The sequence below is a fragment of the Colletotrichum truncatum genome (genome assembly GCF_014235925.2).
Source record: "Colletotrichum truncatum strain CMES1059 chromosome Unknown Contig_0002, whole genome shotgun sequence".
Taxonomy (NCBI): Eukaryota; Fungi; Ascomycota; class Sordariomycetes; order Glomerellales; family Glomerellaceae; genus Colletotrichum; species Colletotrichum truncatum.
Window position 1 is genome coordinate 1,874,624 of NW_027222399.1, and position 16,327 is coordinate 1,890,950.

At 54.6% G+C, this 16,327-nt stretch overlaps 5 protein-coding genes across 5 annotated transcripts; 3 read left to right on the forward strand and 2 right to left on the reverse strand.

Moving 5' to 3' along the window:
- Positions 1–536: 536 nt before the first annotated feature.
- On the forward strand, positions 537–3,050 carry CTRU02_203473 (uncharacterized protein; the record flags this gene model as incomplete). The annotated part of the gene is made up of 5 exons (XM_070204213.1): positions 537–641; positions 716–1,781; positions 1,832–2,017; positions 2,062–2,908; positions 2,963–3,050. The coding sequence occupies 5 exons, from the start codon at positions 537–539 to the stop codon at positions 3,048–3,050; spliced, it is 2,292 nt and encodes a 763-aa protein (XP_070061976.1).
- A 403-nt stretch (positions 3,051–3,453) lies between these two features.
- On the reverse strand, positions 3,454–4,374 carry CTRU02_203474 (putative aldo/keto reductase; the record flags this gene model as incomplete). Its single annotated transcript, XM_036724098.1, has 1 exon — positions 3,454–4,374. The coding sequence occupies one exon, from the start codon at positions 4,372–4,374 to the stop codon at positions 3,454–3,456; it is 921 nt and encodes a 306-aa protein (XP_036584212.1).
- A 1,101-nt stretch (positions 4,375–5,475) lies between these two features.
- Positions 5,476–6,733, forward strand: CTRU02_203475 (nadp:d-xylose dehydrogenase; the record flags this gene model as incomplete). Its single annotated transcript, XM_036724099.1, has 2 exons — positions 5,476–5,530; positions 5,613–6,733. The coding sequence occupies 2 exons, from the start codon at positions 5,476–5,478 to the stop codon at positions 6,731–6,733; spliced, it is 1,176 nt and encodes a 391-aa protein (XP_036584213.1).
- Positions 6,734–9,152: 2,419 nt separating this feature from the next.
- On the forward strand, positions 9,153–10,151 carry CTRU02_203476 (tRNA (uracil-5-)-methyltransferase trm9; the record flags this gene model as incomplete). Its single annotated transcript, XM_036724100.1, has 1 exon — positions 9,153–10,151. The coding sequence occupies one exon, from the start codon at positions 9,153–9,155 to the stop codon at positions 10,149–10,151; it is 999 nt and encodes a 332-aa protein (XP_036584214.1).
- Positions 10,152–11,238: 1,087 nt separating this feature from the next.
- Positions 11,239–12,598, reverse strand: CTRU02_203477 (MYB DNA-binding domain-containing protein; the record flags this gene model as incomplete). The annotated part of the gene is made up of 2 exons (XM_036724101.2): positions 11,239–11,947; positions 12,036–12,598. Coding segments are annotated over 2 exons (1,272 nt in total), but the record flags the coding sequence as incomplete, so codon positions are not given.
- Positions 12,599–16,327: the final 3,729 nt, after the last annotated feature.

The window sequence follows — 16,327 nt, forward strand, 5'->3', positions numbered from 1 at the left end:
TGGCAAATTCGGGCAACACAACGGATGCGATTACGCCTACAATTACTCTTGCGCTTGGGACTGCACACCTTACCCAACCTTGCCCGCCCTTGCCTTTTCCTGACCTTCAGATGCTTCTTTGATATTCGGATACCTCACAGACGTTCACTCACGGACGCCCGCTTTTTTCCATCCCTCGGGCGACAAACAAACGACGGCTTGAAACTCTCGCCAGCCCCCAATAAACAGTCCGCTGTCCTTGTTAAAATAATGCGCTGCCAATTTCTGCATTGAATTCGATCAAACTGTCCATCGCCAAGACGCTCCTTCACTAAGTAATCTGAGCTGATGCCGGTCAGCCTAGTCTGTCTGCGACAGGCGCATTCCTCGTGACAGCCACGCGACTGACCAAATTACTGACGCCCGCTGCTATCCGGGCCTCGACGGATTTTCTGCACCTGTTTTTTCTTTCTTTCTTGGCTTCTACGTCGACATCTTTCTCTGAGCGCCCTAACCGCCTCCAAGGCGCGTCTTGACCTTAATCTAATCAATGAGACATGGCCGACGTCAAGGACGGGAGAGATCGAGAAAGTCGATCCGAGAAAAAGAGCTTCTGGGGGAACATTTTTAGGAACAGGAGTCATGCAAGGAAAGGGAGACTGGTAAAGCCCCCTTGGACGATCGTGATTATCACGCATTTCATCTCGGACTCAATTTTTTGCTGATTCGATCGCAGGAGAACCCAGAGTCACGCAGAGCCAGCGATGGAGATGTAGCTCCGCGGAGACGTCGGTCGACACCCGACATGGCCAGCGGCACCAGAACTGTTGAATCTCCAAACGGTCACCCGCCTCAATCGCGCCGGAGGCCAAGGAGGCCTGATCCGGCCCGTGCCAAGGGTAAAGGCCGCGCGCATCCTAATGGCCATCTTTTCGACCAGGTACCATTGACAGAATGGCCTCCTTCCGGCATGTCGAGCCAAGAGGAACTCACTCTCGGTCATGCCATGGAACTCATATCGCGGGGTGTGCCTGCCCATCGAGGGCACAAGCGCCCCGTCCCTCATGCATCAGATCACTACTACGCCTTATTCTCAACAACGATCGGCAATAACACTGAAGACTCCGATGCTGTAAACTTACACGACTCCATGACCCAGCTCATGACCCTTCGCATGCAAGGGCCTGGTTTGGCCGATTACCCGTGGGAAACACTTGAGCAGCCCAGTTATTCCTTCTTTCACGGCCAGCGCCCCGGTACAATCACTTTAAACCAATGGGCTGCCATGTCCAGCGTGTTGCCTCCGACGATTGCCTTGAGAGATTCTGGTGTCGAAGCTCGCGAGGTCGACTTGGGCCACATTTTTAGGCGTCTCAAAGAGCTGGAGTCCGGTTTGGAGGATGACAATGAGGAGTTTATGTACAAAAGCCTATACCGCCGCTTTCTCCGCGACCCTGATAAACTACTCAACCCTCACAAAACACTCGACAAGCAGATTACTGATTTGATTATGGTACTCTCGCGACCAGACTGGATTGACTTCACCAACCCCAAAAACCAAGTCGTCGCTCGATATATATTCGACCCCAGCCATTCCAGCCAAGCGCAGTATATGAAATTCTGCCACCAACTCGTCCTCAGCATGGAGCTGGACCTACGTATCCACTCGAAACTGCATGGAGACTGGGCGAAAGAGAAGTTAGTACCACAGCTCCCACCTACTATTCAATGGGATCTTGCCCTAGCCAGGCGTTGGCGAGAGCATGTTAGGGTCGAAGGCTATGGGAAAACAGTGGATCAAAGTAAGGAACCGTTCATTCAAGCTGCATTTACATGAGCTAACGAGTAACAGTCAACCTGCGCTTCAGGCTCAAGAAAAGGCAGATAAAAATGCTTCGCCGCTTTGCTCAGATAATGAAATGGCCGAATTTGGGTCAGACACTGGACAACATGAAGCAGCGGGATATAGAAGCAACCCTTGACATTATCAGCTCTGATGCTCTGGCATTTTTCAGCGGTCTCGTGCTCCCTGGGGTAAGTGTTCTCCTTCTCAAATACACCACACGACGCTAATGGTCTGAAAGCGCACATTCCCCTTCCTCATCATGAACACGCTCATCGACATCGACCCTGACAAGGCCACTGACTCCCTCGCCCTTCTCACCCATCTCCACCCTCACTGCGGATTCCAGTACAGAAACAGTTACACGTACTGGACTGCGACGTCCATCGTTGGCAAGGTCCTTGCCCCTACTTGCCGAACCCTGGCGGGCTGGGTTGGGCCCGCCCGTCCGACTACCGACCTCGGGCGAAGTCAGATTGCACGGGTGCGCTCACGACGCCCCCGCCAACGCATGACTCCCGAGGATGTCCAGTCGATGAGCGAGCGATCTGATCCCCTGGGCCCACCAGCGGAGGTTTTCCCCGTAAAAGAATATAAGCTCGTGGCTCCAGATATCGATGATATTGTCGATACGGTGCGCATCGAGCTTCTCAGTCTCAAAGTTATTCCCGACCGCTTTCAAGAACCGCCGCCAGCACCGAGAGTGTACGACGCCACAGTCCAATTCGCCATTGACGGAGTTTCTTGGCCTATGCGCCTCACCTACGATGTCTCGTTTATTTCCGCATGGCCCTGCACAGACGGTCCTCACCCGCTGTTCTTCGATTATGTTTTCCAAACTGTAAGGGTGGATGAGATCATGGGCATCAAGGATTGGGGCGGACTATATGGACAATCCCCGAGCGCGCGCAGCTCTAGGACCAGCTCCAACGCAGGACCCCACGCGGCAACAAGTCGAGAGCAAGTTGATGAAGAACAGGTTTTGGTTGTGGAAGCGTTCGGCGTCAAGGATAACGAGGTTTTGGCGCGAGCCTGGTGTTCACACTGGGGGCTTAGCGCTGTGGTTGCAGATCTTCGAAAGACATGGTAGGTCTGCCGACATGAGTGGCGAAGAAGTAGAAGCTAACTTTTGTTTTACAGCATGGCTTGTGCCATCCGCGAGGCTTACGCGGCAACTCTAACAGTCGTGGTATTGGTCGACGACCAAGATTACAGCGATAGTGAATAATGACAATGCATGAGCGACGTTTGCAATAATGATGATTAGGTAGGATACAAGGGGTGGGAATATTTGAATGGCATGTGGTCATCACCCACCAGGTCGATTTCCCTTTATCGGGCTCTGAGATACCCCTGCGAGTCGTCTTTCTCGTGAGGAATATCTCGTGGATGATCAGCAATGAAGGTGTCAAGGGAAAGAGGGGCGTATTTTTGTTGCATGAGAGCTGGCATAGCGCTCTGGAGCGGTTTTTTTTTTGTCCTTTTTTTTTTTCCTTTTTTTGCGACCACGAAATACCCATGGCAAAATGCATTCTTAGGCGTCTAGTCATGGATGTTGGGGAGCTGTACCTCCCTTCTGAATACACTATTACCATCTATCATTAAACTTTGCGGCTCTCTTGTGTGCCCACTCATTCAGTATCGCCTAGGATAACTTTAAACTGCCCAAGGCTTTCCTGCCATAGCTTTGATCCTTCACCAGTGGCCCAGGCCGTCACCCTCTCTACACCGTCGAGGTCGCCCTTCATCCGGGTTTCGTTCGTTGTCCCGTCAAGCACACTGACGCCTCGCAAGCCGAGAACGAGGCTATACAGTGCGACTTCATTGCTCACGCCTATGGCCGCGGCAACCTTTCTCACAAAGTCACTTTTGACCAAGTCCGGGTTGGCAGTCAACGTCCAGAAAGATTGGAAATTGATACCGCGCTCGCGGCAGAAGACTCGGACGGGGGTGTTGTATGCCTCCTTCGGGTTGAGCCGGTTCTGGACGACGACGGGCTTGACCTCGGCATCGTCGCAGAGGGCGCGCAGCTCATCCAGGTCAACGTTGGAGATGCCGATGGTCCGGATGCGGTGGGGCACGTACGACTCCAAGGCACGCCATGCGAGGAGCGTATCTTCGTAGGCGGGATACGGTGCGTGGAGGAGCACGCAGTCTAGGTAGAAGTCGGACTCTTGGCCGGACGCGGTTGGCTCCTTTGGCGATTCTGCTGCAGGGGGGCCGTCTTTGAACAGCGAGCTAGGCGCAGAGAGGTGTTTGAACGAGGAGGTGATGGAGCTGTGCACCTGGTCCGGGATGGGGAGGTGGGACGGGGATGGGGAGAATTTGGTCTGGATGTAGAGGGAGGAGCGGGGTAGGAGGCCCGGGTTCTGGGACAGCCAGGTCCGGAGGCCGGCGCCGACGCCCTCCTCGTAGTAGTGGTGGGACGCGGCGGTGTCGAGGCCGCGGAAGCCGGCGGACAGGGCGGAGACGACGAGAGGGGCCGTTTGGGCCTTTTTCCAGGCTGTGCCGTAGATTAGGCGGGGGATCGGGGCGACGGTGTTGGTTGCCATTATTTATACAGCTTCAGATGGGAGGTTTCACGAATAACAGAATGGGTGTTTGACCTGGAATTGGCATTTGAGACCAGGCTTGCAAAGTGCACCATGTATTGCAAGGGATGATATTACGGTTGCGTTTGTTTGGCGGAGAAGATTACTACATGTGATGTCAGGGAGGGGGAGCCACTGAGCGAGGGGTGAATATTGAGGCTCAGGCGGCGCACATTGATTGTTTCAAGATATGAAACCTTACCGGGCGGGATGCAAGACACTTTGTTACAAAATGCTACACTAAGCTTATAAATAAATGTTCAAGTGTGCGAATGCCCTCCTCATCCAGGCCGATACTCCCCGGTGACTCCCCCTTCCCGGTCACCAATTTCCGCCATTGCATGGGATTCATGCCCCGTATAGCGCTTCAATGACGTCTTATCGGCAGCGATAAGGGAGCCCCGCCGCGGGGTATGGCCCGACGTTCCACGGAGACCCCGCTACTGCTACCCCTCAGCACCTTGGAGGGCTGGAAGCTTCGCTCAGCAATCTCCAAAATGGCCAGAAGAGGAAAGTTTAGCAGTCTAGCTGGTTAGGTCACGGTAAAGGTGGGCTGGGCTACCTTTATTTTGATGATCTTCAAAGGCGCATCAATAGCGTTATGTCTTTTGGGCTGTTGGTTATTAAGGATTAATAAAAGTCATGGTGGTTGGTACACTATGAGATCCCCAAGAATACATCATTTCTAAGCGTATGGGGGTCTGGCTATTTAGTTCTTGTTTCAATTTACCCGGTGTTAGGGCGTGATTTTGGCGGGATTTGGGGCGGAATCTCCGCCACCTAGCTCCCCTGTTTCCCCTTCTTGTACCCCGCAACAGCTGCCTCCGAGCACCATTGGTGACTTGGAGGAGGGGTCGCGTCGACGCGGAGTTGCAAATAGAAATAAGGCACACTCGCCGATTCGAGCTTTTTGGACCCATCTTATTTTCAAGCGTCGGAGCTATCCTCTCGTTATATAACGTGCTGTCAATTCCTCCTTCTTCTTTTTTCAAGAAATTGCAGCGTCTCGCCAAACCACCTTCGAATTGCAAAGTATCGTTCCCTTACGTCTACCAATTCAAAATGGCGCCACACACTGTCAAATGGGGCATCATGGCCACTGGCTGGATCGCCGAGAGTAGGTTCCCTTCGTCCTAGCGACAGCTCCAATCTAGGATTTCTTTTCCTTGAACGCCAGAAGCTAATGAGTTGCTTTTCAGCTTTCTGCAAGGATATTCTGACCAACCCCGCCGCTCGTGATGTCACCGATGTCGCCCACAAGATTGTCGCCGTCTCCTCGTCCAGGGACGCCCAGAAGGCACGCGATTTCATTACCAAGATCGACGGCCCTACGGACGCAGTCTGCTACGGCTCCTACGCCGAACTCGTCCGCGACCCCAATGTCGACATCATCTACGTCGCCACCCCTCACAGCCACCACTTCCAGAACGCCATGCTCGCCCTCGATGCCGGCAAGAACGTCCTCTGCGAGAAGGCCCTGACCGTTACCGCTGAGCAGACCCGGCGTCTCATCGAGACCGCTCGCGCCAAGAACCTCTTCTTCATGGAGGCTGTCTGGACCCGCTACTTCCCCCTCAGCATTAAGGTTCGCGAGCTCATCTCGTCCGGCGCCATTGGCCGTGTCTACCGCGCCACCGCCGACCTCTCCTTCAACAACAACACTGAAGACCCAGTCAAGCTGAGCTTCGCCGACTCCCACCGCATGGTCAACCCCGAGCTCGCTGGCGGTGCGCTGCTCGACCTGGGTATCTACTCCCTGACGTGGATCTTCCAGTCGCTGTACCACCTGCAGCCCGAAGCTGAGAAGGAGTCACCCCAGGTCCTGGCGGCGGTGCAGAAATACCCCGTCACCGGCGCCGACGAGTCGACCACCATTCTCCTCAACTTCCCCAAGCACCAGACCACCGGTATCGCCACGACTTCGCTGCGCGTGTCCACCGACCCCGATGGCACCGGCAAGGCGGCGCCCGCCATCCGCATCCAGGGCTCCGAGGGTGAGATTCAGGTTGCGCACCCCGCCTTCCGACCTCTTTCGTACAAGGTCGTCAAGAAGGACGGCACCGTCGAGGAAGTCGACTGCCCGATCCCAACAGACCCGGGTCGCAACAACTGGGGCCACGGCATGTACTGGGAGGCCGACGAGTGCGCGCGCTGCCTGCGCGACGGCAAGCTTGAGAGTTCTACGCTACCGCTGTCGGAGAGTCTCGTCATCATGGAGACGATGGACAGTGCGATCAAGCAGGGTGGTATCCAGTACCCCGAGCTCATCACCACCCACGAGTTCGACCCCAAGAGCCCTTTGAACTTGGGCAACGCTTAAGACGGGGTTCAGTTGCTAACGGGTATAAGCGGTGGATTTTTGGTTTAATGTTTTGGAAAATGAATGTATGTAACTAGATGCAACATGAGATACACGGTGAAGATTTGGGGTCAAGGGGTTCCCGCCTCCGAGAATCTGGAACCGCCGCCCCGGTCCGAGGTCTCGGAACGGGACGGGGCGGAGGAGGCGGCAGACTAAGAAATTTAATGAAATAAGCGATTCCCAGTTACCCGCCACCACTACGTGCTCATTATCCGTAATGTCTCGACGATGCCACCCCCCCTCTACGAGAATAAAGTACGTACTGCGTGGTAAAGAAAAAAAAAAAAACAGCCTCGAGGGAGAGAAAGAAAGGTAATCAAGCGTTCGTTCGTCACAGTATGTTGCTACTCACACACCCCATCTTCCACCCCCCCCGTCTGTCCTCCCTGCTTCCCGAAAGAACCCTGATGTGCTTCGAGAACAATCACACACCACCCAGGTACTCCGTACTTTACCTCGAGTCCCGCCAAACAGGGTCATCACATCCTTTGCGCACGCCATGCAAATTAGCGCAACGTGGCAGTATTCGACAACGCCAAGATACCAACCGCAGCATCACCCGCCCTGATTTCTCCTGACCCTTTTTTTTCTTTCGCATGCACTCAAAGTACTGATGTGTGGGACTATCTTTTTCTGGGGGGGTGGCGTGGAAGAGCCGCTTACCTGCTTGATCGCAATCACAACCAGCGGCACAGCGCCAGCATAATTTCGCATGGCCACAACGTAATTGGGCTGATCGGAGATTAAAACCTGGTCCCAAGGACCCGGGGCCTCGAAGAATGGTTCACCTGAATCTGACATTGGTCCTGAAAGGGGGGCCGGGCAGTGGTGGTTTGTCTGTCGGTACGCATAAATCGATTCTGTGTAAGTCAATGTAATTAACGCAAGGATGCAGAGACCCGAGACTCAAGCAAAAATTGACGACCCATCTTGATCCCTGATTTTGGGCACTGCTACTCTATGCGCCCCGAACCCATCGAGGAGAATTTCTCGGAATGAACAGACGTTGGTAAGGAGAATTAAAAATGTAAGAAACCGAAAGAAGAAGTAAAAAGTAAATAAATAAAAGAACCTTGGGTCGCCCTATTCGCGGAACCGAAGAAGGCTTATGATCCCTGACGACAATCACGCAAGAAAATCCAGGATTGATTCTCCATCCGTTCGTACCGAGGATTCGGTACTTCGAATTTCGTTTGATGCCCCGGTCGATAATGCAATGTGTCCCCTTTTCACCTTATTTTACCGCTTTCGCGTCTCTTTCTTCCCCCCTTCCCTTCGCTGGTGGTTTGCCGCCGTCCTAGGATCTCACACACACACCCCTCCCCATTTCCCTCTATTAAGGTAGGACAAGGGGCAACAACATGAAAGTGATGGACCAAACACCCATGGGTTGAATCTCATCGGTAGCCCCATCGAATACCTCCCTATACATCAATGCGCGACGAACTACACTTTTTTTTTTCCTTGCCAAGGATTAAATATACTTTTACTCACCCTTCCGCGGGATATGGAGGTGGCATCCGGGATTGGACTCGGAGTACTCCGAACCGGGCAAGGGTCCCTAATCCCGGAGCGCATCCCCGTTCGAGCACCATGGCCCCCCTCGTGCCGCACCGTGCCGCACCGTGCCGCGTTTCCTCTTTCGTTCAACCGGAACCGGGACCCACCGCACACAATGCCTACGGTAGTTTTTTTTTTTCTCCCGAACCTGCCCCCTTCTCTCTCCCCAAAGCAGCGCAAACCAGCGGGGGTGCCACCCGCCAAACGGACTCAACGCTCAGACGTCAATTTTCCCTCATTGTGCCCTCACTCGAGTCCGCTGTGCTGTCCTTCGTCATACTTTTTTTTCCATCCTTCTGCAACCACACCCGTCCGCCCTAACACCTGGCAGCAGCAGTACCTCCAGCAGCGCACGCACCCTTTTCTACTCTGGAATTTTCTGCTCTTTTATCGTGCATTTAATATATTGGGCAAACACGCGAGACGCATCCGTCCGGACCCAATTCCAACCGGCCCGCCGCTATATACCAAGCCCAAGCCCAAAAAAAAAAAAGCATACCAACCTTAACAGGACCGCAGACCAGGGCCCCGGTTGATTTTGCTTACCCCTCCCAGCCTCGCTGACTCCCCCCCCTATCTGTGGAACGCAGTGATACATAGCCCTACCAGGGACGGACAAGGGAAAAACAAAGGGGAAAGCTACACCGACAACAGAACCAGGGGAAACCCTCACCGCAAAAGTTAAGGCTCATCTCCTGAAAGGGGATAATTGCTGCGGCAGTGTAATACCGCTGCAACCAAAAACAGAAAGACAGAAGTGAGAGAACAAAAAGAAAAAAAAGGGGGTGTGAGATTTCCAAAGTAGCATACATCCACAATGGACGGCGTATCATCCGGCACCCAGCCCGGCGCCGGCTCCGCGGCCGTGCCCGCCGCTGATCCCCGTTCGCCGGGACTCTCTTCCGCCCCGTCGTCCCAACCGCCTGCAGATGCCTCCCAACAACAACAAACATCGTCGCTTCCAGACCAGGGCGGCAACGAGGACCAGCAGGAAGACGCAGAGTCCTACGAGTCCCGCCACGTCCACTCCGTCTACGAGGCCATCGCCCCGCACTTCTCCTCTACCCGCTACAAACCCTGGCCCCTCGTCGCCTCCTTTCTGCTCTCCCTATCCCCGGGCTCTGTGGGCCTCGACGCAGGCTGCGGAAACGGCAAGTACATCGCCGTCAACCCTTCCCTATACATCATCGCCTCGGACCGCAGCGCCAACCTGGTCTCGCTGGCCCGGGACTACCAGCCGCCCTTCTTCAACGAGGACGCCCCGAAGCGCAAAGGTAAGAATAAGAAATCTGCTGTCGCCACTACCGAACCTCCAGCAGCAGCAGCAGCAGCAGCAGCAGAGGCGGCGCCGGCAGCGGTGGTGCCACCGCCGCCGAAAGCAAGCCCCAAGAACCAGGTCCTGGTCGCCGACTCCCTGGCCCTGCCCTACCGCGGCTCAGCCTTCGACTTCGCCATATCCATCGCCGTGATCCACCACATGTCGACCCGCGAACGCCGCCAGGCCGCCGTCGCAGCGCTGCTCGACGCCGTCCGTCCCGGCGCGGGCAAGGTCCTCGTCATGGTCTGGGCCCTCGAACAGGGCGACAGCCGGCGCGGGTGGAAAGCCGGCGCGGACCAGGACCAGCTCGTCTCGTGGGTCACCAAGGGGAACAAGACGGAGTCGCAGGAGAAGCCGCGGGATACCACTTACCAGCGGTATTACCACCTCTATCGCGAGGGGGAGCTGGAGGAGGACGTGGTGGCCGTCGGTGGTCGTGTGCTTGAGAGCGGGTACGAAAGGGATAACTGGTGGGCTATTTTCTGTCGTGATGCTTGAATTTACACATTGTGAAGAAGGGGAAGAAGAGGTATATCATGTTGAATAGACCCAAAAAAAAAAAAAAAGGAAAAACGAGGACATCGGAGACAGCAGTGAAAGAACACATGCGTACACAGACACACAAACAAAAAGAGACTTCATGATCTAGAGACCTGCAATTCTATCATGACCCGTAATCCCATCTCTTCATCAAGCGACATCTTGTTATTCTGTTTCTCTCGCTCTCTCGCTCCCGCTCCGGCGTTCCCACCCCGGCTCTCCAGCACTCAAAGAGACAATACATACATACGAAGTTTCCATGCCCGCCCAGACCATCACCATCACCATCAAACCCCTGAGAGATACCAAAAAAAAAAAAAAGGAAAGGGGGGGGGGGGGGGGGGTTCGCCCATGCCCTTTGAAAAAAGAAATATCCCCCTCATTTCCATCCCACCTGCCGGGTACCGTGGAAACCCAACGGCAAAGAAGAAGAAGCTGTTTTTGTTTTCTCTTGCACATCCCGCTACCGGCTGAGAAATGTTCTGACAAAGGAACGGAGAAGAAAATGAGGAAATATTCGGGCAAGGGGGGCGGGGACTGGTAAAAAAAAAAAGTAAATGACATGAAGTAGAGTAATAAGAGACAGGAAGGGAAGCATAGTGTAGAATATGAAAAAAATAAAAATAAAAAAAACCTCTCGCTTGTGGACGAGGTCGCCTCCGCTCGTGCCGTTAAAAACAGAGGGATGAGGAGGAAAACGCCTGACTATCACAGGCGAGAGGGGGTATGGTCAAGCCCGCGGATATGCGCGTGCGTGTGTGGTAACGATGTTGTTGTTGTTGATATGAGAAGTAAAAAAGATGAGACAAAATTTTTGCTCCGATCCTGATGCAACATGCTGGTGTGTTCCCGCTCGTCGTTACCTGCCAACCCTCCCCGCAACACATAAAATCCGAAAAAACAACAAGATTCCTGGGAATTCCCCATGCTATCATAACTGGAAAAAATGGGGGGGAACATGTATGTTCGCCTCTCGTAACAAAAAAAGAGAATATTTTTTTCCCCAACTCCAGGTTCGCCCTTGCCACATTTGCCAGCCCTACAGTCATGCTATGCGTCGCCTTTCCATCTCCTCCTGCCGGGGGTCCAAATGCCGCCGTCGAGTCGTCTCTCGTGAGCTCATCTCCGTGCCTGGGCTTGCTCGTCGTTTCGATCCGGCTGGTTCATGTGGCGGGTAGTGGAGGGCAGGGAGTAATGGCCCCGGGCTTGCCCTCGCACTGGGCACGGGACTCGCCGTGGGCATGCCACCCATCGCGTACGCTGGGGTACTGTACGGGCTCACGCCGGTTGTCAGCTCGGCCACTCCCGGAAGCATTCCTCCACCTCGGCCCGGCGGAAGGGCTTGAATCGGTGCTAAACCGGGGCCGCCCGGCGGTCCGATACCAGCCAGCGTCACGCCCTCGTTCGGATCCGGGCCCAGCGGGGGCCTTCCTTGGATGCTTTCGCGTCTAGCAGCGATGGCTCGTCCGCCGGGAATCGGTGATATGCCCGGTGGCGGTCGACCGTATCTTGGGGAAGGTCCGCCAATGTCCCGAGGTAAACTCCCCTGGGATTGGGAGTGCATGTGGCCACGTGAAGGCGACTGCCGGTGACCGCCGCTCGGTTGATCGACGTTAACCGCGGTGAGGGAGAATGGAACAACGCCCGCTCGTCGGGCCATATCGGCTTCACCAAGTTGCCAATGCATGGCTTCTGCGGCACGCCAGGGTACCGCCATTTCCTCCGCAACTTTTGCCCACATTTCCGGCTTAAACCTAGATTCACTTATTAGCTTCTGCTCCTCACTCTATGGGTGACGGAGACTGCAGATCTGTCCTCCGTCGTCGATGTACTATCTCGTACCTTTCGTACAGCCGTGCGAGCTTATTCTTGCGCTCTTCGTCCCATTCGCTCCGCCTCTCGAGATAGTTCTGGTAATGAAGTCGGCAGCTAATGGCACTCCGCCCCGGCAGGCGTTTCGAAATATCCTCCCACTTCATCCCGCTCCCCCGGAGCTCAATGATTAGCGCATCCTCCTCCGGCGACCACTTGCTCTGCTTCTTAGCGGGAGACTCCGCTACGTGCGGCGGCATGGCGCGTTTGCCGCTCGCAGCCAGGCCCGTTGCTACGGGTGGTGGCGGGACATACGGAGGTAGCCCGCTGACAGGCGCTGTGGTCGCCGTGGTTGCGGTTGTTGAAGGGTCTGACGATGATCGGGTGTGCTGAGGAGGAGCAGCGGCGGACTCATCTGAGTCGGGGGCCTTCAGGAGAGACGCGATATCCACGGTGACGGTTTTGCCGCCTAGGTATGTGGGATACGGCCTTGTGTCATGGGCGCGATAAACGCGCGCCAGCTTTTCGGTTTGTGCGACGCCACCTAGAAGGCAGGCGGTTTTTAAAAATGGGGATGGAGGGGCGATGGTCGGCTCAGATGTTTACCTGGTTTGGAGCCGAATCAGATGTTGTTGGATGCTCGCCGGAAAGCTCTTTACTGGGTAGCTGGGTAAAAGTCGACTCGCTCGAGAAGGTGATTAAAAAAGAACCAGAGAATGTCGACAAACGGGTATTAGTGACGGTAAACCGTTGTTGGCGGATAGGAAGAGCAGTAGAGTTCTCGTGAGTCTGTGGTAACAGGACAATAGGCGGTTTTGACCTCGTGAGATGGGAAATGTTCCCGTGTATCTTGGTGGAGAGAGAGAGAGAGAAGGGGGAAAAGATCTTGAAAAGGAAAGAAGACCTGAGCTTAGATCAAGACGGCGGCGTAGCTGGCGTTTTGAAGGAAGTCATCAACATGATTGGGCCAGTCCGAGAGGCTGGTGACCAATGATCGGTGAAATGAGCTTGCCCGGTGGTGAAGCAGGTAGGCGAGCGAGCAGCGGGCAGGGCAGAAAAAAGGAGGGCGGCGGCGGAAGTATACGTCAGTCAAACTAGGCTGCTAGAAGTCTTCATCAGAAAGCGAAGCTTTGCCAGAGTCATCGTTCTCCTACGGAAAGTCGGTAGAGGCCAACGAAACAAGGTACAAGCCGGTCTACGTCGGGAACTTGCGGTTGCTGCAGATTGTGAATGGAAGAGAAAAGAATTAAAATGGATCAAGAAAGTAGTAATAGTTGGACGGACGGTGATGGGTTGAAGAGGTGGAGGAGGAGAGGTGGGGGACGGATACCGGGGTCTGATTAACACAGTGACAGCCAGGGCCAAAAAGACTCTTAAACCGACGAGAGGAAAGTCATCGAAGAAGGAATGAGAGAGGACACTTGAGTGGGAGCAAGGGAGGGGCGTGTGGAGGGGGTGCGTGAAAAAAAAAAAAAAAAGAAGTGGAAGACAAAGTCAACGGGGCTAGAGTGACTGGCCAAGCAGCAGCAATGGTAGTAGGAGTAGTAGTAATAGTAGTAGCAGAAGCAAGCAACAGAGCGGGAAATAGCCACACCGCGGTTGTGGAGAAGAACAAGAGACGACGGGGAGGAGGAGGTTTGGGTAAGTAGTGTGCGTATGTGCGCGCGCGCGAGAGAGAGAGAGGTGTGTGAATGAAAGAGAGTGTGTGCTTGGTGTGTGTGTGTGTGTGTGTTTGGCAAGGGCACAGGTTGGTTAGGTTTTGAAAGCACACCAGCGGGAGAGAAATAGCCAGCAGGAAAGGTAGCCGGCCGACAGGAGCAGTGTACGTAGTAATAGGGCAGAACATATATGTCAAGCTCGCGTATAGGGAGTGAATGACGAGTGGCATATGATGGGGCCTTGTTGGTGCCGTCCGCCCCTTGCCTTACCTTGGCCAGTCCGTCTTTTTGCCCTGTCCTCATTGAAGAATGCGATGCGGTGGAGGTGGTCGAATAAGGCTCAGGAAGGATAACCTCACTCAGGCATAGTTTGGGAACCTACATGGATGTGCCAGTTGAGCACATGTTTGAAAGACACACGCCCCCCTCCCCAACCCGCAGCACACACACAGACACCAGGTGGCTGCCATGCTTTCTTTTCAAACCACACCCCCATGTCTGCTGCCCTGCCTAGTGTCTTGCCTGGGGCTTGCTGCTGGTGTTCTCCCGTAAGTCGACACCCTAAGCTGTAGCTCCTAGTTCGAGAGGGGTCCTGCACGAAAGAAGATGTAGAAGAGAGGGGGGAAACAGTAATCGCAATTCGACTCTTCTAGGCATCAAGAAAGAGAGAGACGATCGGTTTAGGTGCTGATAGTAGAATCACGAAACTCATGCATAAGTCTTCTAGTTGACCAGAACCCACAGTCTGTGGTCAGCTTGACCCAGCGCGTTTAATGCGATGTCCAAGCTAAATAAATCCAAGATGGGTCAAGTTGGGTGACAGCTCCTCCGAAGACGGAATCCAACAAAATGCAGATAAGGGTACTTGCCTTGGATGAGGTATGTTCGTGTCCATGCATAGCCAGACTTGGTCACAGCTCCCCTCATAGCAGCAATTCTGAGTTGGAGGCGGGTGGGAATCTCATCATTGAGGGCGTGAAGAGCACAAAGAAGACTGAGGAGGAGGGGAGGGGGGAAAGAAAGAGAGGGAAAAAAAAAAAAAAAAAAAAAAAGGTCGTCAAGTGTGCAAGGCCTATCCATCGTCCCAGGGTCCCGACAGGGCCGGGTATTGGGCGGCGAGTGTGTGTTTAGGGCAAGACAAGAGTAGCGTGGAAGAGAAGACAGGATAGGAGAGAAGGCGGAATGTGGTGGACAGCAAGCAGTTCCCACGAAACCGCATACGGGTGTTGTGGAGCCCATGTTTGAAACCTGCGGGTGCTGATGCAGAGAAGAGTTGAGTGGACATGAGCTGGGTTTGGTGGGCTGGTTTGTGGATAGGATTCTCCTCGCGCCGGCTGACGATCTGCCTGGCAGCTGGCGGGGGATAGCCTCGTAAACTGATTCTTGTGACTCCGGAGCCAGCGGGTAGCTTCGTACTCGCGGACTCATGGTTCGCTAGTTCCCTGGATCCGGCACGCGCTCGCAGAAGTCAAATATGAAAGTATGACGATTTGCATAGCTGAGCAGCAACAGACAAGAGGCTAAGAAACAGTTCGAGAACCGGAGACAGGGACACCGGTGATACCGATGGGGAGAAGAAGGGATGGGGTCAGCCGGCCGAGCTGGAACGCCTGTGAGGGTTCCGATGCTTTGGTGGCCGGTCGGACATGCTTGAGGAACTGAACAGAAGTGTATGTGAACTGTGCTGACGCGCTGTGCACCGTTCTAGTCGCTTGCTTGGTTGCTTCGCTTTGGTTTGGATGCCCCCGCCGTTACCAGAGCCTGAGCCTGTACGGATGATACCTACGCCTGTGTGTACTGTGGCAGGTTGCTAAAATCCAATCCCAGCGTCCTTACGCTGTTCGCTGCCGATCCTAACGGGCTGAACGGGGGCCTGCTCGATCAAGCAATCAGGCTGCATGTCTGTCCTTGTGTCTTGGGCGGCTCGTCTTCCGCGGCTAGTGCTAGTGCCATTGACGCTCGACTGTGCAATTCGGGTTGACGAGCTGAGCTGGGTTGGCTGCAAAATAGACTGGCAATGCAGCTCAGTGCTGTGCTCTGCATCTGGCAACGGCAGCGGCAGCGGGAGAACAAGAGCGAAGAACAGTTGCATCAAGCCTGACGTCTGTGCGGTCCCAAATGGGCGTAAGATGAGGCTTGTCTCGACAAGGCCGGAGAGCCAACAGTCCACGTTGACAATGCGCCACTGCCGAGCGAGTGGTCGAAGGCGGTTGATTATCCGCAGGATGGTTGGGACTAGGTTGGCTTGAGAAACATTTGATCAATGCCCTTCATGCCTCGCCAAATTTCGAGGCCCGCGTCCAACCCATGGGCCATCCATGAACATGATGGTGAGCCAGGAAAAACCCTCATGGTGCCGGTTTATCTTGTCTTGCCTGTCCCCACGCCGTGTTGTCTGGTCCTTGCCATGCTTTGCCTCGCTTTGCTATGTGATACTCCCTCCTTGGCTTGGCCCTCAGGTCTGATGATGAACTGGCGGTCAGGTATGCAGCGCAGCTTGCAGCGTCCGTCCAGCAAAGCCTCCCAGGACCAGGGCGGTAATGGTCTGCCGTGGTGGTAGCCCAGCAGCTCAGGTATGAGCTTGCGTAGTGGCATGGCTGCATCAACTTGCCATGAACCATGATCGCCATGCAAGCCTGGGACATGCTTGCTGAATGCTGCGTT